At 54.0% G+C, this 24,764-nt stretch overlaps 8 protein-coding genes across 8 annotated transcripts; 3 read left to right on the top strand and 5 right to left on the bottom strand.

Moving 5' to 3' along the window:
- Positions 1-322: 322 nt before the first annotated feature.
- PpBr36_04855 (uncharacterized protein) lies at positions 323-1,129 on the top strand (the record flags this gene model as incomplete). Its single annotated transcript, XM_029892013.1, has 1 exon — positions 323-1,129. One exon carries the CDS (start codon positions 323-325, stop codon positions 1,127-1,129), a length of 807 nt encoding a protein of 268 aa, XP_029749439.1.
- A 2,713-nt stretch (positions 1,130-3,842) lies between these two features.
- On the bottom strand, positions 3,843-6,473 carry PpBr36_04853 (uncharacterized protein; the record flags this gene model as incomplete). The annotated part of the gene is made up of 3 exons (XM_029892012.1): positions 3,843-6,196; positions 6,270-6,356; positions 6,452-6,473. The coding sequence occupies 3 exons, from the start codon at positions 6,471-6,473 to the stop codon at positions 3,843-3,845; spliced, it is 2,463 nt and encodes an 820-aa protein (XP_029749436.1).
- A 586-nt stretch (positions 6,474-7,059) lies between these two features.
- PpBr36_04852 (uncharacterized protein) lies at positions 7,060-7,720 on the bottom strand (the record flags this gene model as incomplete). Its single annotated transcript, XM_029892011.1, has 2 exons — positions 7,060-7,558; positions 7,614-7,720. 2 exons carry the CDS (start codon positions 7,718-7,720, stop codon positions 7,060-7,062), a joined length of 606 nt encoding a protein of 201 aa, XP_029749438.1.
- PpBr36_04851 (uncharacterized protein) lies at positions 7,091-7,852 on the top strand (the record flags this gene model as incomplete). Its single annotated transcript, XM_029892010.1, has 1 exon — positions 7,091-7,852. One exon carries the CDS (start codon positions 7,091-7,093, stop codon positions 7,850-7,852), a length of 762 nt encoding a protein of 253 aa, XP_029749433.1.
- A 392-nt stretch (positions 7,853-8,244) lies between these two features.
- Positions 8,245-10,728, bottom strand: PpBr36_04850 (uncharacterized protein; the record flags this gene model as incomplete). The annotated part of the gene is made up of 2 exons (XM_029892009.1): positions 8,245-10,317; positions 10,390-10,728. 2 exons carry the CDS (start codon positions 10,726-10,728, stop codon positions 8,245-8,247), a joined length of 2,412 nt encoding a protein of 803 aa, XP_029749434.1.
- Positions 10,729-13,067: 2,339 nt separating this feature from the next.
- On the top strand, positions 13,068-13,802 carry PpBr36_04849 (uncharacterized protein; the record flags this gene model as incomplete). The annotated part of the gene is given in 3 exon segments (XM_029892008.1): positions 13,068-13,316; positions 13,329-13,652; positions 13,725-13,802. 3 exon segments carry the CDS (start codon positions 13,068-13,070, stop codon positions 13,800-13,802), a joined length of 651 nt encoding a protein of 216 aa, XP_029749783.1.
- A 1,026-nt stretch (positions 13,803-14,828) lies between these two features.
- On the bottom strand, positions 14,829-17,239 carry PpBr36_04848 (uncharacterized protein; the record flags this gene model as incomplete). The annotated part of the gene is made up of 4 exons (XM_029892007.1): positions 14,829-16,040; positions 16,183-16,856; positions 16,936-17,036; positions 17,109-17,239. The coding sequence occupies 4 exons, from the start codon at positions 17,237-17,239 to the stop codon at positions 14,829-14,831; spliced, it is 2,118 nt and encodes a 705-aa protein (XP_029749782.1).
- A 2,065-nt stretch (positions 17,240-19,304) lies between these two features.
- Positions 19,305-22,026, bottom strand: PpBr36_04847 (uncharacterized protein; the record flags this gene model as incomplete). Its single annotated transcript, XM_029892006.1, has 4 exons — positions 19,305-19,553; positions 19,642-20,968; positions 21,046-21,739; positions 21,846-22,026. 4 exons carry the CDS (start codon positions 22,024-22,026, stop codon positions 19,305-19,307), a joined length of 2,451 nt encoding a protein of 816 aa, XP_029749261.1.
- Between the last annotated feature and the right edge of the window lie 2,738 nt (positions 22,027-24,764).

The raw sequence follows: 24,764 nt of genomic DNA, 5'->3' as shown, positions 1-24,764 counted from the left end.
CAAACCCATCATTGATGCCCACATCAGGCTACAATGACTTGTGCAATTCCTGCCATTGTCGCCACAAAGAAGCGAGCCTTTCTTTGCTAACATTGATGCATCTTGAAGTTCTACAAAAAGGAACACAATTCTTCTGCTCGGCCAACATGAACTGCTTTTTGAACTCGTACTCACTTGCCAATCAGCATTGGGATTAGCCGGGCTGTTCCCAACACCCTCCCGAACACACCAGAATCTACTCGCAAGCCCCAAAAAGGAAGCAGCTTGGAAACCACCTTCACACAAATACCTACAAAAGTCAGCTATGCATTACAGCTTTACCATGGCATCTGATTCCGTCCCTACGGAGCCACTGCCAAAATATTTTTGCTTCAGAGGCTGCCACCCCGCAGACCGCGTCCTTTTCCTGTGCCCCTACCACTGGAGCCAGACCTGCCCCAAGAACCTCAAGACATGTTTGTTCTGCGTCTATCACGAGAACGAACCTGCACCGCTCTCTCCCGCCGCGCCAACGCCGGTGAAGTCGTTCCGTCTCGATGATCTTGATGAAGCCTCGCAGTCGCAGACCTCACCGGACAGAATTGTCGGCATCGTCCCCTCATGGCTGCGTGACGGCGTCGCCACCACCATGCGCGCGCCACCCACGCCCCCGCTTGCCGTCCTGGACCCTGCCGTTGTCCTCACGGTTGAGAAGTGCCCGGGAGGCCGCATCTACCAGAGCGCCAGCAAAACGTACTTTGTCAGCGAGGGCGACGAAGACGGGGAGGATGTCACCAGTGACGACTCGTCCTTGTCGACGTGGCCTGACAGTAGCTTTGACGATGATAACATGGAGATGTCGTCCTTCGTGACGGCTCCTTCAGAGTACGTTTCTGACGGGTTTGATCACGACGAGTCCGGCGATGACGACCTGCTCCACATGCGGACTGTGCTCGCTCGCGAGCGCGCCCATCTGCTCAAGCTTGGCTTCTGCAGCGAGAGGCTGCATGACTTGTACTATGCCGCCGAGTTCATCCTGGTGAGGTTGTATGGCCAGTGGGACGAAGATCTCTGCCGGGGATTCTACCTGCTCAATGAGCAGATTGACACTGAGATTCTGCGACTCCAGAAGCAGGCAGGCCAAGTTTAGCTAAGATTTGCGGTATTCGCTGTCTTAACTGTAAAAGGCTTTTTTTTTTTGCCGTTCATTCCTCGCACTATCAGCCGAAACTGCCTCTGGAGTCTGGTCCATTTGCTAGGTAGGAAACAGATGCTCCGAAGATTGTATGAAAATAGGTAAGCTCCCACGTTGAAGAATATTGGAATTTGAGTTATAGAGTTTCTTCCAACTGAATTCTCTTACCTTGGTATGCAACATATCCTCCGCAACTCATTATCAACGTATATTAATATTGATGACTCGACTAACAAACCCCCCCTGAGTGAGCGTATAGGATATTGCCAGCACTGTGGCCATCTAAGCACTGTTGATCGATTCGTGAAATTGTTGCTCACCCGCCGCTGGTGCATGGCCCAAAGTCGGCGAGCAGGCCGACGTGTTCGGGCTCGGCGACCTCGCCAACGCACTTCAACCTTATTCCCATAGAGAACATGTACTCGGTATTCCCTGACGAAGGGAGCTGACTGTGATTGATCCCGCATCCATAACTACCGCCGCCAACAGCTTCCTCAGGCAAAAGTTCCTGCCGCTTTCCAAGCCATGACAGCCGCGACCCCTCGGCCCAGCGTCCTCACCGAGGTCAGAACTTACGCGGGCATGTTGCACAGTTCGCAGTCGCAGCCCGCTCTGGACCACCACCAGGGTTTCATCGCCGACGGCGGTCGGGATCGTGCGCCTGGTCTTCCCGCGCTAGGGGTACAACCTCTCTCCATCGCGATTGGCGCCAGTTGCACTCGACGGGGCTCGCTCATAACGACATCAACCCGCCAAACAATATGTTGAACGCTGCAGGAAAAGCAATTTTGATCTACCTGGACGCTTGGCGGCTGTTTGGTTCCCGTGTTCATATTGGACGGGCAGGTCGCGGGTTGTTAGAGCCCTGTGGCGAATAATGGGCGCTGGACCATTTCGCCATCGAAGAATCCAGCGTTACCTGGAGAAGAAAACGGCACAGGTAGGAATGGTTGAGGGTGAGTTGATCAAGTAGACAGATGATTGGAACAAACAACCGGCCGAGGCGGTCATAACCTCTGACCGGACTGAAATATCCCACGATTAACACTTGATACTTACAACTTGCTGTCTACCCAGTTTGGCTTTCTCCTCTCCACGAAGCTCCTGACCCCCTCCTGCATGTTCTCCCCGCCGTCGATGCGCCCAAACATGCCCTGCGCCAGCATCGCCGTGCCAAGCTCCGGCCCGATGCCCTCCCAGCCCAGCCTCAGCCCCTCGCGGTTGACAATGACGGCGTCGGGCGAGTTGGCCGCGATCTCGTCGGCGACCCTCAGCGCCTCCTCGAGGACCTTGGCATCCTCGACCACGAAGTTCACAATACCCCAGTCCCGCATCTGCTCGGCCGTGTAGCCGGTCCTGCCGAGGAGCGTCAGCTCGCTCGCGCGCTGCTTGCCCACGGTCCTGATGAGCCGGGGCAGGGCGCCGCCGAGGACCACGACGCCCTTGCCGGCCTCGGGCAGGCCGAACCTGGCCGACGTGGCAGCGACCACCAGGTCGGCGTTGATGACCATCTCCATGCCGCCGCCAAAGGCGAGGCCGTTGCACGCAATCACGATGGGCTTCTTGCCCACCCGGTTGCCCATGCCGCCGAACCCGGACCCGGTGATGAGGGCGCGCCGCCGCGGCTCCTCGCCGTCCTTTGCCGCCGAGTGCGTCTCGTTCCACTGGCGCAGGTCCGCGCCCGCGCAAAACGCCCGTCCGGTCCCCGTCAGTATGGCGCACCGGAGCGTCGGCTCGCTGTCGTACCACTGCCAGAGCAGCTCCATCTCCCTATGTTGAGACTGTGATGGGGGATCGGGTTGTCAGCGGGCCCCATGTGGATTATCGAAACTGAGGCCAGGCAGGCAGGGTATTCAGGCGCGGGAAAGGTCTCGGCCAAGTTTCCAAGTACCAAGTAGAAGATGACTTGGATGTCGTGCTGTAAATTAAGTGAAACACAAAGCTAGCACATTATTGGGCTGCGCCGGTAAAAGACTTGTGTCGAAATAAAAGACTTACAGTGGGAATGGCATTGAGCTGTTTTGGCCTGTTAAGAGTGGCGAGGAGGACGTGTGGCGATGGGAAGGTTACGAGAGTGTTCGCAACCTTTGGTGGTGGTGAGGTGAAATTAGGAGCCGACATTGTGCCAATTGATCAAAACAGGTGCTGGCGATGTTTGAGCTCCAAAATTGTTGTAAGATAATATTATTTGAAATATAATGCACGGGGCGGACGAGACACAACTGATTTCATCTTGTTCATGTCATATTGACCGGTTCATTCAATCGCCACATCACGTGAGCCCTACACCCCAGATTCTTTTGGGCCGGATTGCCTCGGCAGTCGAGGTTGCATCCCCGCAGCTCATCTTACCGCGACCGTGCCACTGAACCGGGTCCTCTAGAACTTCCCCTTGACGACATCATGGTTCTGGTCCATAGTCATGTTGGTATCAATCTAGTTTGAGGCTGTCCAGGCTGGCATGTGGTGTCAGATGAACAGCAGTTATGAAGCGTTTAAACTAAAGGTAGTAGTATACACATACATGATTGCCCGTTAATCTGAACCCCAAAAATCAGGCCTGCTCAGCAAGATGATTATTGATCAAGCACCGTTGCTTCAGTGGTATTAGTCTGCCATGTGTGCCCAAATATAAAACCGACAATAGCTGTCACGCGTCCCCGAACCCCTAAGCCGGTAATCCGCGCTTCTCGCTTTCTGTGAAGAAAATGACCATGCGCCAGAGCTTCTTGATCAGGTCCTCTCCGTCCTCGTCCAGTGGACCCTCGAGTTCCTCGACGAGCTCCTGCGGCTTGCTGTGCTTGCGCAGGTGGTCCACCACCACGTTGACCAGGATCTCCTCTTGTACGCCCAGGTACTCGACCACCTTCTTCTCCACAAACGGCCGCAGTTTCTCCTGGATGATCGACTCCTCCATGTAGTCCCACTTCACATCCCACGCCCAAAGGCCCTCCTTCTCCGTTGGAATCTCCTGTGCCAAGGCCCGCACCGCCTTCTGCACCTCTTCCTCCGTCATCGTCTGCCCAGCCGACAGCGGCTCGAACTTGATCGGCACCAGCTTGCGCGTCTTGCCCTCCTGCTCCTCGTCGTCCAGCAGGCCCTCGACGTCTGCAAACGTCCGCCGCGTCGCCGGAGCCCGCGTTGTCTGAGCCTTTTGTGCGGCTGCACCGAGCGAGATGGTGAAACGTTGGGGCGCTGCCGCTGGTGCCGCCTCCTCCGGTTGCCGCACATCCATCTCACGCTCCTGCTGCTCCAGGAAAGAATCGGCCATACCCCGCGCACGCTCCATTTGGGCCTCCTCACGTCGCTTTTCGTCCGCCTCGGCCCGCCGATCCGCATCGTCGCGTGCCCTCTCCTCGGCCAGCTCGTGCGCCCGGCGCCTCGCCCAAGCACCCCTGTCGCGGTAGTAGAGGTGACTGCTCTTGTGTTTGCCACTAGCCTCATCCTCGGCGAGCGACCGGTCCCGTTCGAGTTGGTCAGCCTTGCGCCGCGCCGCGTTCTCCACATCCGCGCGGTCGCGTTCTTGCTCTCGGTCCAACGCTGCCTGTCGTGCCCTCTCACGGTTCGCCCACTTACGCTCCGCCTCCAGATACAGTTTGTCGTCTTCTGCTTTCTGTTTCGAGACTTCCCGCCGGTGGAGCTCCTCGTCTGAAGCATCAGTGTCGTCGTCCCGCCAGTATTGACCGTCTCCGTTGATGGCGCCGCCGTTGACAAAGTTTACAGAATTGGAGCCACCGCCCCTCGTCGTACCATTCTGTCCCCTAGGCCCTGAGGGTGCATTGGGGACGCGTGAATCTGGCGGTGGCGACTCGATACCACGTTGTGCCCGCAGAGCTCTGCCGCTACGTATGCGCTCTGCCTCCTCCATCTCCTCCTCTTTCCGCAGTCGCTCCTGGTCTCGTTGGTTACTTCGTTCTCGGAATGCGGCGATCTCGGCCGCCACAATTTCCCTCATCTCGGCCGGAATTTCTGCCAGCTCGTCTTCCTGAGCCAGAGGTATGTTGATGACCTCGACGTCTCCCTGCGCCGCCTCGCCCATTGTTACGTCGCCGTCCCCGTCTTTTGTGTTCTTTTGCTTGGGGAAGAACATGTCGTCCAAGACCTCCTTGAGCTTCACTTCGGCAGCTGCAAGTCTGTTCTTCGCATCGGCCTCGAAGTCATCCCCCCTCTCTTCCTTGTAGTGCTCGATATACTTGATAGTAGCTTCGTCGACGACCACAGCAAGCTTCACCTTTTCAATACCTTTATAGGGGCCATCATCGACATCCTCCTCCTTCTTCTCACCATTCTCCTCAGAAGGTTCTGTTTCTGACTTGGCTGGCTCGGATTCTGTCTTTTTCTCACCGTCCTCCTTCGTCCCGCCAGGTTCCTGCTTCTCTTTGGGAACGTAGAGATCCTTCAACAGCGCGACGGCAGTCATGACCGAATCGGCGTCCTCGTACTGGGCGAATCCAAAGACCTGGTCCTTGTTCTCTGACAATTGAGATTTGGCCGAGTCCCACCGCCGCAGCTTCCCGGCGGCATTGAGAATTCTCTGGACACCCGCCTCGCCGCCGACTCCGGCAGGTATCTTGTGCACAAAAAAAGTCCTAAGCTTTTCTTCTGGCGTCGGCTGCATCAGGTTGTGTATGCTCTCCCGCAGATTCTGCCTCGCCTGCTCGAGACCGCGATCGTGACCAAACCCTTGCCTGCCACCGCCGCCGCGTATACGGTCCCTATCCCCATCGCGTTCCGCACGCTCAGAGACCGGCGCCTCTGGTTCACCCCGTCGGTGGTGGCTGCCTGGTGGTCCGGCCGGACCGGTGGGTGGACCGCTACCTGGCTTGTTCGGTAGTGAGGACGTCGTAGAGCCGAGGCGGATAACGGGAGCGTTGAAGTTGATATTCGGAAGGTTCGCGGGTGGCTGGAAGGAAGGAGGAACACCGGCTGGTCGATTAGCCTGGATGGGATTACTTGGATGGAGCTGTTGGACACCCGGAGGGGGCGCCATGCCAGGGGCGGAGGACATGCCTGGTGGCGGGCCTGGATATTGGTGTCAGTTGGTCGATGGGTTATCGCAGTCGCGGAACGTGCATTGGGGTGAGAGCGTCCTTACCTAGACCTGGAGGAGGGGCCATCCCAGGTGGGCCTGCACCGGCGCCCGGAAAAGGTGGATAGTTGGGCGGCGCGCCATATTGTGGCCCTGGAATTTTGTCAGTCCGATTGTAAGCTCACAGAAAACGCAGCCAAGGAGGGATGCGCGCAATAATGGGTTGGCGCGAGGGTGTGTGATCGTACTGCCGTAAGGATTATACGCCATACTGGCAAACTCTGCTGGTGTTTTCAATCTAACAAAGTTGAAACTTCATTTGTACCACCCTGCAGTGAGCGGTGTCGGTATTGGCGTCGTGGCAGAGCTGTCTTCGTGTGTTCGGCGATGATGTTGTTGAGTCTCGAGTTGCCGCAGCTTGTCGTAGCTCGCATTCAAAGACTGATTCGATGGCTATGAAAATTCACGACCAGGTCCTGCTCCCATTGTGCCGCCAAAATCCAGACGCGCTGCGCTGATCATTGCGGTGGGGCGACGCTAGGAAACCCCACTAGCTTGACCGGCCAATCACAAATCAATTGTCGCTTCGAAACTCGGATTATTGCATCCGCCAAAGCCCGAAGTCAGGGTGCCGGCCGGTTCCGATTGTTCGTCGCAACTCGAAAAATCCTACTGGCGCTGATAGCTAAGGTATCGACAGGAGTTAGATACGTACGAAAACAGAGCAACTCCAAACTCTGCGAGGACGAGGACCTCCACTCCAATTAGCTTGGAGAAAGTCCACAATCACCCCCTGTTAGTGCAAAGCTTGCTATTGTTTATACACGAGCAATTCGTTTTTTTTTTTCCCTGACACTCAGTTCTGATCTTGCAATCCAAAGCAGAAAATGGAGGCACGACACGCCGTCCAAAGCGCCCTGCGCACAGCGACGTCCTCGACGCGAGTGACAGCGGCTCTCCTCGCCATGAGGAGGACCACGCCGGCGGCATCGTCAATCGTTCGCCAGCAATCCTCTACCGCCGCAACGTCCAACTCGGCAGCACCCACCAACAAATCCACCTCGCAAACGACGGCGCGGGCGGCATCCCAGACGTGGCCCGTCCCCGGTCCTGAAAAGTCGTCTACCCGCTTCGATGCCCGCAGCCCGATGAACTGGATCCGGCCGGGATCCTCCATCGGCGGCCGCAGCGGCAACGCCAATTCCGACACCAAATCTACACTGAACCGGCTCGGCTTCCAAAATTTCAAGCATGCCACCTCTCGCTCGTCCCCCGTCGGAGACGCCTTTGCGAACGAGGCCAAAAGCGCCATGGCCAACCTCCCAGCGCCCCAGAACTTCGACTTGAACAGCTTCCTAAAGCATCATCGCATGCGTGCCGCGGCACGGGAATGGAACAAGCGCCTCCGACCCGTCCTGGGCAGGACGGTTCCCACCACCAACAACGTCGACGCCGCCAAGGCGTTCCAGCTGCTGCAGCTTCTGGTGAGGAGGAACAACGTTGCCGGCGATTTCCATCGCCAGCGTTTCCACGAGAGAGGTGGTCTGAAGAGGAAGAGACTCAAGAGCCAGCGGTGGAGGGCCAGGTTCAAGACGAGCTTTGTCGCTACTGTTAAGCGGGTTCAGCAATTGGTCAAGCAGGGTTGGTAGAAGGTCTTGTGCTACCAGCAACCTGACTGTGTGGGCTTGGCAGCACCTGGCGGCTGCTAGACATTAGATTTTCCGGTGCCGCCTACTCGATAGAAGGCTGGCCATGTAACATTTACCATGTTTTAAACATCAAAAGTACATCATAACCGCACTCTCTTCAAGCAAGTGAGTGTCACAGTGTCAACCAATGGTCTACCCGTCATCATATACTCGTTGCCGATGGCAGTTCACACCCAGCTCGATTGTGATGGGATGCTTGCAAATTAGCCTCACGACACGCGCATGTGCAGCGCGCCTTGGCCCCAAACTCAGGTCGCCCGGGACGATTTATTGCATCAGTAAAAAAAGTCTATATTCGCTACCATAATCATCAGTCCCATTCCATGTCGGTATCACTGTGCCGTTAGCCGTGGGCTCGTTTGGATTCTGGGCCGGCTCTTGAAAACGGCTTCGTAATCGTCAACGCCCTGCTCTAACATCTGATCCACCAGCACGCTGTCCCCTTCGGCCGCCCTCTCCTCCAACGTCGAGGGCATGGCAGAAACGCTGCCGCCGCCGTTCCTCCTGTGCTGCTGGTGGACGTTGGATTCCCTGGCCGCCTTGCGCTGCGACCGCCGCCGCTCCAGCTGGGCCTTTTGGCGACTGGCTTCGAAGTTGGCCATGCTGCGTCGGGTGCGCGCGACGAGGTCATCTTCGGCCTCGTTCTCCTCCGGGATCGCGGCGTTACCGTCCACGGTCCCCTCGGCTGCCGATCTTTTGTTCTTGCCGCTCGTGGAGCCACGCCGCACCAGGGAGAAGCGATCCAGCTCGTCGTCCTCGCCCTCGTTGACGTCGCGTAACATGGACAGGCGCGTGCGTTCGGCCAGCGAGAGGGTGTGGCGCGGTTTCTTCTCGGGCGAGGGGGACGCGGCTGATATGGATGCAAGTATGGCGTCCGCTTCTCGCTGCGTCTGGGATATGACCGGCTGCGATGGTTCGACCGGCCGCTCCTCTGGGATGTATCTCGGAGCTGGAGGTGGGGAAGGCGTGCGAGGGCAGGCTGCCGGACGATTTGAGAACGAGTTTTCTGGGGCGTCTGCAGGTCCAGAGGGGTAGGCGTTGGGCGCACTCAGGGGTGGTTTGCTCACTCTACTCCCCGCAGTTGAGGGTAGGCGTGTGTTGTGGTCGAGAACAAGTGATTTTGGCCGTGCACTGGCTGTACGTTTGGCTTCGGGCTTGGATCCAATGCTTTTCTGCTCCAGAGGTTGGCTGTAGGATATAGCCCTCTTGTGTTTTTCCTTTTCTTGTAAAGCCATAGTCGGCGGTTTGTGAATAGGCTCCATGTATGGTTCTTGAGGTCTGGCCAAGTTGGATCTTGGCCAGGCTTCGGTAGCGTCTTCCTCAAAGTCTACATGTCCTGATGTCGACTCTGCCGGAATACCTGTTGCTTCCAGAGCTACAGCCTCGCGCATGTCACTGCGCTGCACAGATTGTAGCCCACCAGCGAATGGGTTTGGCCGCCCTTTGTTGATAGCATCCAATTCCTCTTGCAACTCGTTGACCAAGACTTCATACTCCGGTTTGAGGGGCTGTGGTTTAGCTGCAAGCTTCATGGGACTTGCGGTGCCATATCGTATGTTTTCATGTGCCCCAAAACCAAGATCAATACCCCTGGGCTTGGCAACATGATCAAGCGTAAGCGACTTTCTCTTCTGCGCCCTGTCGTCTTTGATCGAGTCCGTACCGAACATGTCCCGCCGGAACGTCTGCCACTTCTGCAACCTCTCCTTCTGCATCTTGACTCGCCCGTCCAGTTGTTCGATCAAACCAGGCTCGCGATGCTCCTCCAGTTCGGCGAGGCGCCCAGACTGCACCCGCCTCCAGACGCGGTCAAAAGGTGCGGTGAGCAGGTCGTCGCGCGGGGCGTCGCCGTAGAGCAGCGCCTCCATCCAGCGCTCGTTGCCGGCCCAGTTGTTCCGTACCGCCCGCCACAACGCCAGCTTTTCGTCCTCCGACATGCCGTCCGCGGCGGGGTTCTTGGCGTCCCCAAGCTGCAGCTTCCGCCTCGAGATCCCGCGCTCTTTCAGGTCCAGCAGCTGCGCCAGGTCGTTGTACCGCGCCCGCGCCTCCTGCCTCTCTCGCAGCATCTTGCTCAGCGACGCGCGATATGCCAGCACCAGCGCCGTGATCTGTGCCGTGTCGCCAGAGTACCCGCGGTTCTCCAGGGCGAGGGTCTCGGCAATTGTCAGGTGCTCTTTGCCGTTGAGGCTCGCCTCTGCAACCATCTTCTTCAGTACGGCAGATGAAAAAGTGGCCAGGACCTCTTCGAGTCGTTCGCCCTTGCATTCATCCAGCATGGTCCGCCGCACCACAGCATCGCGGCCAAGGACACCATTCTTCTTGGCCTGTTCGAGGCATCGTAGAAGAGCGGCACGAAGGTTGGTTGATTGGAGTTGATCGAGCGGGGGGAAGAATGGTTTGAGTTTCTGTTTTTTTAGCATGCTTGTTAGAATCTTTGGTGGCGTTCGAATTGTCGACCAGGATGGCGGTTGACCAACATTACGCGTCTCCTCCGGGTCCCAGAGATCAAACAGTTGGTATAGTGCCCATTCCACCGACTGTATGCGCTTCTTTTGACCCTGGGCAAGATCCTTGTTGGTAAAGGTCAACGGGTTGATGTCGGGCCAATCGGGCAGCGAATCAAGGTCGAGAAGGCGCAGATTCGTCAAGAACAGCGAAACGTTGGACACGGTGGATGAAGTGTTGCTGGGACTGGGGACATGTGCACCTGCGCCTGTGGACGGATTCACTGGCGGCTGCTTGTTGTTACTGGTGCTGGGTGCAAGTCTGGCTGACCTTGCGCGCGCAAGGAGGGATAGTGAGTGATTGGATGCCATGGTTTTCGCATGGTTAGGTGGTAGTTGGACGGTGTTGCCCTGAGCAGTCTCGATTTCTCATGACGGTCAAAGTCATTGTGCAGATTGAGGCATGGTTTGGTTCGTAATTGTTCATGCACGCCGCAGGCATAATTTGGTGTTGCAAAATGCACGGGAGCCCCATGTAAACAAATTCAATCAAGCGGTGTCGGCGCGAATTAGCTTCGACCCAAATGCGGGGTTTGAATCCACCTAAGCGATGCAGCCACATGGAGCTTCTTTGGCGTCCGCCACACAATCACATTCATTTTATCAAATCCGTGGGTTCAAAACCTCGTAGCGAGTATATTGAATTCAACGAAATTTCCGAGAAAGCCTTTAATGGATATATCCCATCGCGTTTGGAGGCTTTACGGCCGAGCTCTCTTGAGACTTTGCGCCTGCCCTCGTGCCACAGGGATGTAAAGGCATTGGATCTATACTTGGTTCGTATACAAATAGACTACAGGAAACCGTTCACGCAGGATCCCAATTTTACAGAAAGGATAATCCATACTATTAGTTGTTTGGCATGCAAAAAACATTTGATGCCGCACAAAAAGCGTCAAGCTGAATTACAGAGGTTTTGCAGAACCCCGAAATGAAGTAGAGGGGCGTCATTCTCTTATCCCTGATTTTCCATATCTTGATAAAATTCCAGTAGCTTTATCGCAGGTTATTGATCCATGACTGTTTCTTGGCTGCTCATCTCTGACTCTGAGCATCTTACTCTGGGAGACATGCAGCCTCCGCCAGACGATTTTCTGGATAAAGGGCACTTTTAATCTATGCTGCTTCCCACCGTAATTCGGTCCGGAAGTTAACGCCATGGCATGGTAGTAACCCTTAATTTGTTGATATCGACTCCTCAGACTATCTCATTGACCTCATGTACAAGATTTGCGGTCCATACTTTGCAACTCTGTAAGCCCGGTTATGACGGCAAGACCCCGAAATATACCCTGCTTTGGATGATATCGAGGGCCCACTCATTGGTATGCACCAACACGGCATCCGTCCCGTGACCGTCAATTTGCCCAACCCAGATCACGGCCGCAGAGAAGCCGCCTGTAGCAGCATCATCTTGGAAGACAAGCCCCGCTAGCAGCTGGCTTGGGGGGCTTATCAAACAGGGCTCACAAGGTGACTATTGTGGACTCTAGATCGTTGGCTGGCGGTTTCAAGATTGCCCTAGAGGATACGGCTGCTTCTGATAGTTGGTTTGGGGATTCACAGGCTCGAAATACTTGTTACAGTTTGGAACAAAAGACCCTCATAAAACCATAAAATCAACGGAATTGCTACAAGAACAATCAGTCGATTAAAATCGATATATTGAGTGACACCAATAGTAAGAAAATCTGATGGCCTGGTAAATGAATTTATCCTTTCTTAGTTAAGCCAAAGATAGTAGCAATGCAAAATTTGTCTTTGGTAACTAGACAGGACAAAAACAATCCGTTTTGCGTGTCCAGATAGCAACGCAGCTAGCTATTTGCCCTCAATTTTCGTCCAAGATAAGTTAAAGATATCTTGCGCACCTCTTATACGCGCCATGATGCCCCGCTGCGGCTGAATCCTCGGAAAACCGGCCTGGCCCGTCATCCGCGTAGCCCGGCGTTGATAGACTACTACTACTATTACTATACTTTTAGCCTAGGGAGGGGTGGCCAATCGCGTTTTTATTTTTGTGGATCACTTATAAGAAAGAACGTGGTGCTTTTAATCTGACATAAGCTCACTGGGAGGGATCTTATAAGCTAAAGAAAGGCGATGCGCTGTAGCCAATACCAAGGCCTGCAAGAGCTTGGCTTGTCAGGATAAAGACAGTAATATGCCCGTCGGTCTAACCTGACCCGATTGTCATTGCAGGGAATGCAGGCTGCGGCTCAATAGTGAACAACGTCTTTCTCCCCGCGCCGCCGCGGCGCATATGGACATTCTTGGGGCCTCAATGTTTTCGAGACGGGCGAGGGTCTGGACAAGGCAAACACGACAAGGAGGCAATGGTTGGCTAAAATGGGAGATAGGCTTACATTGAACAAGTCTCACTGCCCAGAAAGTGCGGAAAGACTAGAACAAGTAGATGAAGGGAAAAGTCACGATGGTTAGAGTCTTAGAGATGAGCAGCCAGCGAGCATCGCCACAACCAAAAAGTATAAAGCGAGACACATATCCTCCCCCAGGAAGTGTTCAGAAGTCTTCTCAGCAGCAGCATCGGCAACAAGATCCAACTGACCAGCTCCTCCAACCCTCGCTCTTTCCATCTCCCTTCTCCCAAGCCACACAGCTTCCAGACTCCCAATCCACCGCACGCAACCATGCATTTCCCTTCCATCCTCGCCACCCTCGCGGTTGCTGTGTCCACCACCTCGGCCATCAACGTCCGCTCGCACACGGGCAACTCGTGCTCCGGCGAATGGAGCCAGTGCAACAACATCGCCGCGGGCCGCTGCTGCCGCTTCAGCAGCTCGCTGCGTAAAAACAGCATCTCCATCACCGAGGCATGTATCCCCGCTCCTCCTCTTCTTCCCCCTTTCCCCCGCCTTTTTACAGCATTTAACCCACTCGTACACATCTAGATCTCGTACACGGCCCGCATCCGCGGCGAAGCCTACCGCGATGACGGCTGCAGCACCTTTGCCGGGTCGGAACTGTCCCGCGGCGCCAACTGGATCTGCATCCCGTACACAAACGCCCGACCCGGGCGACGCACCGGCGGACGCTGGTATAACTCGTCCACACGGCGCCGTTCCAACGTCATCGAGGAGGACAAGACGTGCCCGGCCGAGCAGTATGTCGAGGAAGGCGAGTGCACGACGTATGTCATGCCTGACGTGTTTGGGCTGGCGGACGGGACGACGTTCAACATCACCGGGCTGGACGTTGAAAAGGTTGAGGAGTTGGTAGGTTGAAAGTTTGGCCCCTTTGCCGGATTGGAATTGTGACTAACATGCCCGCCAACCCCCGGCGTTCAGGAGAAACTCGCCGTCTCTGGTGCCGCGATCGACGCCATGCCGGCTGAGTTCCAGGCGCTGCGCAGCTCAGATGTGTAGGTTGCTGTAAGCCCCTAATCCTGAGCGCTCTCTTTAGAGTGGCGAGGGCAGTGTCTCAGCATGGGAAAGAAACGGGCAGACAGGACAAGGTTTTGGAAATGACACCCTGAAAAAATCGAGACCTGGTCAGCTTGTAACTCTGGGATGTTCTGCTTGTGGCCGCGGTCCTTTGAGGGGCTACACCCAATTTTCCTTCTTTTCTTTGCCAACAATTTACTCTGATAGCAAATCGTAGAATTATATCATCAATTCTGCCAAAATCAATGCCACCCTGCCTTTGTTTTTGAGCTGTTGAAATTTTGATTTCTGTTTATATATCCGTCAAGTAGAAGCGCCGTGCTACCATAACCGTCAAACCTGTGCTGGTTGGTCAGCTTTCAGTTGATTGCTGCTCCGTTACATGGATTATTAGAATTAAAAGACTCATTGGTTAGCTTTACTGTAGTCTCATTAATTCTGGACATAACTACAAATAGGGATCATACCCCGCACGTTTCCAAAAGACTCCCCTTTTATTTCGAGCCTCTTCTCTCCTACGGCATTTATATTGACAGATGAACATTCAGTCAATACGGGGGACAGGTCGGTTGTTGTCATTTGTATATATTGGATACAAAACCTTCAGGCCAATCAGACTTTTCAACCCAAAGTCCCGGAGCTTCGTAGTGTCGATAAAAGGGGAGAGGTGCGTCTTTTCAGAATCGGAATGTAATGGAAACGTTGTTCATTAGATAATCGTCATTTCCCAAAGAGAGTAAAACGCTACGAATTGCTGTGGTAAATTTCAGTCCTCAAGCAATTGTAGCCGCGGTACACTTTCATTTCATATACTGTCGTTAGCTATAGTTGTCCCGGATCACGCTGTCAACGGTGCGTCTGGATGTTTATAGCCCACCAATCCAGTAGGCGAGGTCCAAATACCGCGCATGTGAATGAACGATAAAATAAGTATCAAGTCTAAATCAAACATCACACTCAACATATCCATACACACATACTGTACACTGATCGTATCGCCAACCCATCCTAGACATCTCCTAGGATATCCATAGCAAGCTTGGCAAAGGTCCCATCCCTCAGGGAGCGGTAGACGACGCCGACATATGACCCCACCGTCGGCGCCCGTTTCCCGTGCACGCCCGTGCCGGTGTCTATCTCCTCCGTCCGGGGCGTGGCGAGGTTCCACGTCGCCAGCAGCGGCACACGAAGCGACTTGCGCAGGAACACGTACACCCTCCTGCTCGCCATGCCCAGGAGCGAGGCGGCGCTGCCGTGGGACAGATACGCATCTCGGTGCGCGCGCCACGTCTCGTCCAGGGAGAGGGCGAGCGTCTTGCTGAAGCCCTCGAGGACGGCGACGAAGTTGGGGTCCTTGCTGATGGTGGTGTGGTCCAGCAGGACGGGCCGCAGCAGCTTGGCGATGGCTTCGAAGCGATCCTCGGCGTCCAGGCCGGTCGTGGAGTCGAAGGCTACCTGCAGTTGGGCCCAGAGCTGGCTGGCCAGTCCCCCCGTCTTTGACGTGCCGTTGGAGGCCAGCGCCTCCTTGGGGTGCACTGCTGCCGGGTAATGCTGGGCCACGAGCCGGTAGAAGGGGTGCCGGAAGTACTCCATGAATTGGTGGTGCATAGCCCGGAGGTCCAGCGCCTGGCAGACGGTGACGAGGTGCACGGCTAGCAGCTGCGCAAGCACCTCGTTGGCGGTGTGAGTGTAGCGGGCAGATATGAGGGCCAGGGAGTTGAGAGATTGGTTGCCCATCTCGGCGGTCTGGACGTGATTGACAGGGGCCGCGAGGAACCCGAGTTCTGCAGCCAGCGACGCAATGTGCAGGTCCGCGCCCTTGAAGATGAGAGAAACGCTTGGATCCTCGGCGACCAGGTTCGGAGGCAGACCTCGGTTGGTGGCTGGGTTGATCAACTCGGTGCACTGGGAAAACGCCATGCGGCCGATCGCCTGGACGCCCTGCCTCGCCTTCTCCATGGCCGAAGTGACGGCCTTGGCCTGGAAGTTTCCTCCGTGGATAAGCTCTCCTTCGGTGCTCAGGGGGTTGTCGGTCACCGAGTTGCATTCGATCGAGATTTGCTGATGTGCCAGAACCAGATCCTCGAGAATAGGACCCAACCACTGCGGTGCCGTCCGGATCGAGTATCTGTCCTGACGGAGGTTGTGATTCTCTCCCTTGTTGAGTTGGGTGAGCGAAGAACCTGTCAGGAATCCCCGAATGTTTCTTGCCGCCTCGACCTATTTTGCCCATGTCATGTCAGCTATATGTATATATGTATATATATATATATATATATATATATATATATATATATATATATATATGACAGCAAGACTTGGCAACAGCAATTTGGGGCTGGGCTAGTTTGTCTAGGCTTACCTGACCCGGATGCGGTCGAACCTCGGAAAAGAAAGGATGGAAGCTCTCCGTTGTCCCGTTCAAGGCTTCAACAGTCATTGCAGTGAGTATCTGCGCCACCACGGCCATGACATGAGTGTCGTGAACCGCCAGAGCAGCCACGGCGGCTGACACGGCGGTTCCGTTTGTCATGGCGAGGCCCTCCTTGGCTTGCAGGGAAATGGGCTCGAGGTTGAACTCGGCAAAGGCCTCGTCGGCGTACCGACAAGCCCCGTCGCGGGAGCGGATGCGTATGGTCGTCTTGCCCTGAACGGCTCCGCAGACGTATGAGAGAGGGCTGAGATCACCAGAGGCCGAGATGCTGCCACGCATGGGGATCATGGGGATTATATCGTACGTCAACAAATCCCGCATCCGCTCCACCATGACGGGCCTGACGGACGAGCATCCGGAAATCAGAGAGTTGATGCGTATAACAATGGCGGCGCGGGTCCAGGTCCACGGCAGATGGAAAGAGTCGTTGCCGACATCGTTGTACTGGTATCTTGCCAGAGATGCGTCCAGCGGAGGTGGTTCATGGTCTCGTTCACCTGGCGGTAGCACACCGTAATGAAACTCCCTAATCAAGGCCCTCTGGAGTTTGACAAGTTCGCGGGTTCGCACATCTGCCGACCCTCCAAAGCCAGTATTGACACCTGGGATAGAGAAAGGTTAACCGACAAGGGAGACCGATAATCAGCTTGACTCACCGTCTCACGAACCACCTTTGCTCACCATAAATGATTTCCCCGCTTCTGAGCTTGTCTTCTAGCAGATTCAGGCTGTACTTCATCAGCGCAGGCGCCGATGCATTGAGCTCCACAGGAGAGTTGTATCTTACCAGGGGTGTTTTCAAGGTTAGCGGCTACTATCAACAGGCACAGACTCTGAGTGAAAAATCAACCAACCTCGACACAGCCAAGATGTCAGCAACACTCAAGTTGCAGCCTGTCAACACAATCGGATGGTTTCTGTTTTTCTCGTCGACGACAGCCTCAAGATGTCGCCATTCGTCGAGGACTATCTCGGTATGATTCATGGTAGGTAGGGCTGTTGGAATATTATTCGTCCAAGTTGTGACGGCTTCTCTGGGCAAGACTCAATATCCAAAAGATCTCGATCAACTATTTTGCCAAGATGGTATATTCAGGATTTTTGAAAATTAGGATTGCGAAAAAACAGGAGTGATTTGCTTGGACTGGTCTTGGGAGGTCAAGCATAAATAGAGATATTGATTATATATTAAACCACGACGAATCATCCAATAGACATAGCTGATAGCCTTATAGTATTCATTTCTTGAGGTACAAATGCGCCAGCTCCAAATTGGTAGCAAAGTCAGGTCCCAAAGGTATCCATCACATGCATATAGTAGCATATTTAGCACAGACCGACCACCACGACTATACGCACGGCCAATTGCCAAGAAAGAAAGAGAAAAAAAAACCGCAAACGGTGATGCTCTTTCAGTCCGTGCTTGAGTATAAGTGAGGTCCTATCTCGATCAACAGGGACTATTTTGTCCTGCCAAGTGATAAAATGGTAATACTGTAGACATCCTCAATGGAGATGATTAGTAAGTCGGTGCGGCCGAATGAATCTCTAAGCACGACTAAATCATGAACGCTAACTACCAATCACGCGTAGCAAAGTTTTGTTTATCGAGACCAAATCTGGAGAGGGTGTGGGAGTGGGAGTATACTTTGGTCAGGAACTGAAAACCTAAAAATTCCAAATTTTCCATGACGTACCTAAGATACAGAGAAAAGACTGGAGAGGGATATGGGATGTACAATCGTAATAGGTTAATACGGAATAATTTGCCAACGCAAGCTTCCGACAGGCTAAGCTATACTGCAGCCGATGCAAGGATGTGATTTTTGCTTTTTGGTCCATGATCATCAAATATTTGAAGCGAGAAGGCTAGACTGCAATCGATTCTTGGTCGTGCACTTTGTGATCAAAAATCGATAAAGGTTTCACGACACCACTTGCCAAAAAATAGCTCAAAGTAAACGGCTAGTGAAATCAAAAGGGTGGCACGGCAGATGAAACAGTGCCAGGAGAGTGAGCCGGTGATTTTGCTCTCTAATTCCAATTCATGTTCAGTGTTCAGGTGCACAAGAGATAGTGTGAATTCAAATGGAAAAGGTGCGCCTCTGTAAGGTAATTATTCAGTCCGTGATAAATCATGAACCAGGGAGCTTGCTTTCGTAGGCTCCGTACTCGTGCATGCTGAGTCCTAGTGCGAGGTTTTTAATTCTTCTTATAGTATGCTGTGGTTTTTCGCCCCTCATACTTGACTGAGCCCCTTGAGTATTTGTTAATGAAATCACAAATTGTCGATGCCCCTAGCCTCTGCCCCTAATCATCGTCAGGCATACTCTCTTATGATGATTGCCATACACAACTTGAGGCACATATGATTGCCTACGAACTAAGGAAAGATTTGTTCAAAAGACCCCAAATATCAACTATTTACCCAGAGCTTTTATATTTGCACCTTTTTTTCAGTTCAAAGTAACCGCTACCGAGGAGACGTATATGCGGCAAGTATTTTACCATATCAGTTGGGTGGACTGGCGATCCATAGTCGAAGGCTCGAAGCTACCCTGGTTCTGGAAATCTACACGCCGTCTTCAAACATTGTCACCCAAGTTTCTACAGGCTTGTCGCCGGGGCCCTGGGCTAAAGTTATTCACAATATGCATAGGGTCAGAAATCTTCACATGTTTATTGTGCAGTCAATTCCAGTCGCACCACGCTAATGCGTAAAACAAAATAACAATCGCTCAAAAAAAACCACCACCCAAACAAAGTGCCATCCCGAGGTATCTCTGGGTATCTATCTTGCCCCATATTTCTGGGGCTAATATATGTACATGGATTCCTTCCCCACCACAACCTGATGATTAGCTAGTCTGGGACCAGGGCCAGAAAAAAAGAGAAAAAAAAAAAAAAAAAAAACAAATCCTACTTGTCGATATGCAATCTATATCAGTGGCAACCATGTCCTTTCTGGGGGCAGATGGCTCGAGCCACCCATGGCTCCACAGAGCCGATTGCAAGCCCCAAACACACCATGATTGTCAGCGACCCCTGGCTTAGATGCGTTCAGTTCTTGTACTAAACGGCGTGCCGATCTTGAAGACGAGTTTCTGCGAACTCGCAAATATTCCGGCTGTTTTGCCACAGCTGACGCCACTGTCATCGTAGGTTCTGTCGTAGAGAGCATCTTTCGATTGTTGGTCCACGGATTCCAACAGGTGTCGGCTCGTCCGTGGACTGTGCGGGGAGCTCGGCTCCGTCTCTTGCCAGCGCGTAGTGGAGGTCAGGTCGTTCCCTGCGATGACCTGGGATCCAGATAGATGTCCAGCATAGTATATCCGTTTCGTTCGGCAGTTAAAAAGTTTAGAACTTCTCCATAAAGTTGTTTCGCACCGTCCACATGCGGCACCTCTTGCCGTAGACGAACAGCGGGGCGGCAAACGCCACCACGAACAGCTGTATGACGCCCAGCCAGATGAAGACGGACTTGGCGCCGTCGTGCTCGAGCCACTCGGTCACAAACAGACTGAAGACGAGGCCGTGCAGGATGTTCTTGGCAAAGTTGAGCGTGACGAGCGCCTCACCGGCGTACTGCCGGTAGCTGTCGACGCAAAAGGTGATGGACGTCGTGCTGCCCAGGCAGCAGCCGAAACTGATGATGCCAAAGAAGACGGTCGGCACGATCCAGTTGTTGCGCTCCTCTGCGCTCCAGCCGAAACCCATCAGCCCCATGACGGTGGTGACGCCGATCGGGAGGGCCATGATGAGGCGGAACTCGGGCTCGTACAGGCCGCCGTTGCGCCGCGACATGGCCTTGACGAACACGTCCGAGACCTTGCCCGCCACGGCCGTGCCCAGGACGCCGCCGATGAAGGGCGACAGGTAGACCAGGCCCACGCCGAGGGCGTCAAAGTTGTAGTACTTTTCGCGGTAGATGACGGCCACCGCCTCCGACACAACGATCAGCCAGCCGACCGAGCACGCGTACATGGCCGAGGACCAGAGCACCGCCGGGTAGCTGAAGAGGACGAAAGGCCGGAACGCCACCTTGAGCCACCGGTCGTTGTTGAGCCGGCCGTGCCATGGCCGGAGCTGCTGCACGAACGACTTGGCCTCGCGCTCGCGCCAGTGGTTCGAGTACACGTTGGCCGTCGCCTTGTCGTGCTGCTGTCGTTTTTCCGGGTCCATGGGCGAGAACGCATTGCCTCCGACCATGGGCGACGCCTTGGTGTCGCTCTCGAGCCTTGGGTTGGCTGAGACGGGCGCGGCGACGCGGTGGATTTCCCCGCGATCCAAGTTGGCAGTGTCGAGGGGCGGCACGGCCGGCTTCTGCTGCTTCTCTTCCTCTGAGCTGATGGCCTCCGACGTCTCGGACTTGTTGCCGTTCTCGAGCTGCTTGTCGCCAGCTTTCGCTCCGGGCGAGCCCTCGGTGCCGTTGCTGTTGTTGCTCGTCTCGGCAGACTCCGCAAACATGACGTGGTGGTCGTTGCGCTTTTCGGGGGTTGCGGCATCAGATGGCGTAGTCGCGGGGGCCGCATGCGCCGTAGCAGGTCGCTGCTCCGTCCGCTGAACCTGGTGAACGTATCTCGACGATATCCGCTTGAACAGGCCCGGCCTGGAGGGGGTCTTGGGCTTGGGGTGCGGCACCCTCTCCCAAAAGGTCTCGGGAACGAACAGGAACAGCAGGACGCCGCAGAAGGCGACGACAAAAGTAACGATCCTGTGGGGTAATAAGTCAGCCTCTGATGTTGGCGCAACGGGACCAATTGGGGAAACAAGGGGGGGAGGGTTATTTACCAAAACACCCAGCGCCATGAGAGCGACTGAATGATGGCGGCGCTGACCAGTGGGATCAGGTTCTTGCCGCCGAGCAGCAGCAGTGTGTAGATGCCCAATCGGTAGGCCCTTTCGTGTAGGAAGAAGATTTCGGCAACCGTCGCGGAAGGCAAACATTCGACCGGGCTGACGGCGACGCCCTGGAGAATCCTCGCCGCCACAAGGGAAGGGAAGCTAGGGGACAGCGCGCACCAGACCGAAGTGACGATAAAAAGGATGGCGCTCACGAGGTATACGGGCCTCTTGCCATATAAAATGGCGGTGGGCGACGCGAAAACAGAACCGATACCCATGCCCATCATGTAGAGGCCTACCGTCAGGGAGACCTGGTGTACCGGAACGCCATAGTCCTTGGCAATATCGGTAAAGCCCGCGGCCAGAACCGACGTCTGTCCACCGCCGACCATGCAGTATAGGCCGATGGAGAGCAGGGCGGCGTCGCGACGCCATTTTGGCCAGTTGAGCGGGTCGTTGGGCGCATCTTCGGGCTGCGGTTCGAGAATGATCTTGCCGTCGGTCGTCTTTTTTCTCGAGTCGGCAGGCGGCTGCGGCTCGGGGAAGTTGCTTGTTGGGAAGGAAGAGTGGGATGTGCGGGCCGGCGCATTGCGGAGACCCAGCGGCTCGTTCTTGTGGTCCGCAAGAAGCAGTACGGAGCCTGGGGAAGTGGGGGGCGGGTGCGCAACACGGTTAGGACAGGTGGTTTGTTCGCCTCTAGCTCTGGGCCTCTGGGGCTTGGCAGGCGCCTTTGGAATGCTCCTCACCTGGAACCTCGATCGTCTTCTTGTCATTGAGCACGCCAAAACTCCATTTGGGCGGCGCGTTGGACGCCGGTCCGTCCGATTCGGATTCGTTGGAGTTGCTGGGCGAGGAATTTGCCTTGCGTCCGCCAAAGAACGGCAGACGTGAGGTGATTGAGGGCTTTGCCCCGTCTCGAGCCGTCATGTCGAGACGTGTACTGTCGGGGCGAGAGATGGGACGGCGGATGTGGTCCTGCGAACAGGAGGTGGACGGACGTGCAGAAACCCAAAATGCAATTGTGAATTATTGGGACGACGGCAGACGAGAGGGCAAAAAACAAAAAAAAAAAAAAAAAAAAGAAAAAAGAAATAAAAACAATAAAAAAAATAGATCGTCAAGGAAATTTTTGCTCCGACTCTCGCGGCACGGTCGCGCTACTCGACCTCGCACGCTAACTTTGCTAGAGGTCAGGTCGTCGACTCCTTTTAACACAAGCAGCAACGGCGGCGCGGTCTCGAATGACGCGGGTGACGTTGCTATTTTTACGGTTAGCTAGGATGATAAAGTTTGGGACCTAGGGGTCGTGTCGCATAAAACTGTGTAACGGGGTTCGACCGGGGCAATGTCCAGGATATAATTTAGAGAAGTAAGTCCATGCGCTCACGACCAATTCTCCCAATTTGGCAGAATTTGTTTCTCATGTATTTTGGTATCATTGAGAAAGGAAATCGAGAGAGAAAAAAAGGAAGAAAAAAAAAAAGGACTGAAATGAAGAAACGAAAAATACCAACCTGTTTTTCTTTCCCTCGGATAGCGTCCGGGACAAACTTCAAACTCGCTTTCTTTTCTCTACACAACGCAACACGATAATACTTATCGGAAGTTTGCAAAGTATAATCTTTACTATCCCGGCCCAAACTATAAGTGGGGAACCCTACCTGTACGGCCCGGTGCACATGAGGCGTCCCTTGTCAGATATGGCTACCAGCAAGGTGTGGGGGGTGGGCAACCCCGGCACGTGAACAATACGGTATGGGGCCGGCGGTGGCTGGCGGTCGGATCGTCTCCGGGGTAGCTCGGGTAGGCAGTGGTTGCAGTCTGGGCAGCGCCCGATGGTGTTCTGATTGTGCTGCGAGAGCTTTGCAATTCGTTGCTTCATTCCTGGCATCCTGGAGCATGCCAAGTGGGCAGATGCTGCCAAGGTTGTCGCGGCGTAATAGCGCACCAAGGTTAGCCCATCACATGGGTGTGCAGATCCAGTGAGTTGCCGGCTTCGCGGCCGAACGGCTGGACGTTATTAGCTGGTGGCCTGTCGGCAGGGCTATCGTTAGCAGAAGTCAGCAGCATAAGTAGGTCCGACGTGGTACAGCAACAAGGGTCTTGATATTAAGTGGGCCATGACGACACCGTACACCTGCGCGAGGTCACATTACAGGAGATTTCCTAGTTTCGCACATATTGAAGAGATGCGACAAGAATTCTTAAGAATCCTTTCTGCATGTACAATATCACCGCCATCAATATTGACGACGATCGCCAAATGTCATGTTTTATGCAAACCCGTCGTGAAGAGTGCTTACACCGGAGAGAATGCTCGTCTGGGCAAAGTGCGCCTTGTCCTTGTTCAATAGTCTGCCTGCCATATTTTGCTCCAGATGCAATAAACGATTCGGCACGTCATATCGAAAGAGTCATTGCGGTGATTGTCCCGGGAACAATATATGCGAGCTGCTGAGCCATGTTTCTGTCAACCACTAACCAATGAACGATTTGTCTTTGCGGGGCTAATTAATAACTGCAAGGAATCGCTTTTGGTCCATCTGAGATAGGCTTCTTTGTGGAAAAGAACCTGGTATTCAGGGATGGCACTACTGCTACTGCTACAGTAGTCCCAAATCAATAACCATCTTACTGAAAATGGCATGCGGGTTCAGCAGCCACAAAATAAGGCGAGACGGTTTTGAGAAAGAGTCAAAAACAAGAAAAAAAGAAAATTACTGCAAACCGAACAATACCTGAAACAATTGAACAGCATCCAAGCACATCCCGAACGGTGAGCAACAGCCGAGCAAAAGTGAACGAACACCTAATTACTCTGTTGCAGGATAGATGCGCACAGAGGACCTGACCTCAAGGACCTGACTCAATGAATGGTGTGCCCACGTATAAAGCGGTGACGATCCAGGCCCAGATGTTGCTACTCAATCCAATACATGACTCTCTCAAGCAGCAGTCTAGCTAATCGCGTGCGTTCACGTGTGCATTAAACAACGTGATGCGTAAGTAGCCTAAACAAAAGTGGGGTGGATCTCGGGAGATGTTGCCGGGCAATGCCTATGCCCGGACTCATCGCCGATTACTACTTACCTAGTAAACAAGCAGACATACGTGGTCATTTGAAATAACTCCAAGGCTGTATAACCTAGCCTACGAGTCAATTTCGCATGTAGGATGCTAGCTATGCGTCATGTGACTCTTTACTACCATATTTTAGCCGACTGTGCGTTCTGTATCCGGCTCAGACACCTCGTATTAGTGAGTCGGAGGGTCTTCCGAACAATTTATACATGAAAACCCTTCAGAACTCTGCAAATAAAACCAAAACAGCCCATCTTATCCACACTTTCCCTACAGACAAAAGACGTCGTCAACGTTTTTCATGAGAAAACAACCCCAAAAGAATTAGGAAGAAATACGAAAAGAGTAGACCGTCAAGCTATCAAGGCGAGAAAAGGCGTACGAAATAAAACAAAAAGTGAAACCCCTCATTAAGGGACACACAAAGTCATAAATCGTCTTCTACCGAAATCTCAAGCATAACATTTCCTGCATCGCCACAATTTGTGAATCACAAAGTAAAGGGAAAAAAAAAGGCTCAGGACAAGCCCCTCGTTTACTTTCCGGAAGAGGCCTTCCCAAACCGGCGTTCCTTGGGTTTATAA

Source organism: Pyricularia pennisetigena, chromosome 6, assembly GCF_004337985.1.
Source record: "Pyricularia pennisetigena strain Br36 chromosome 6, whole genome shotgun sequence".
Lineage (NCBI taxonomy): Eukaryota > Fungi > Ascomycota > Sordariomycetes > Magnaporthales > Pyriculariaceae > Pyricularia > Pyricularia pennisetigena.
Note: the sequence above shows the minus strand (reverse complement) of the source record. Positions and strands in the feature narration are given on the sequence as shown.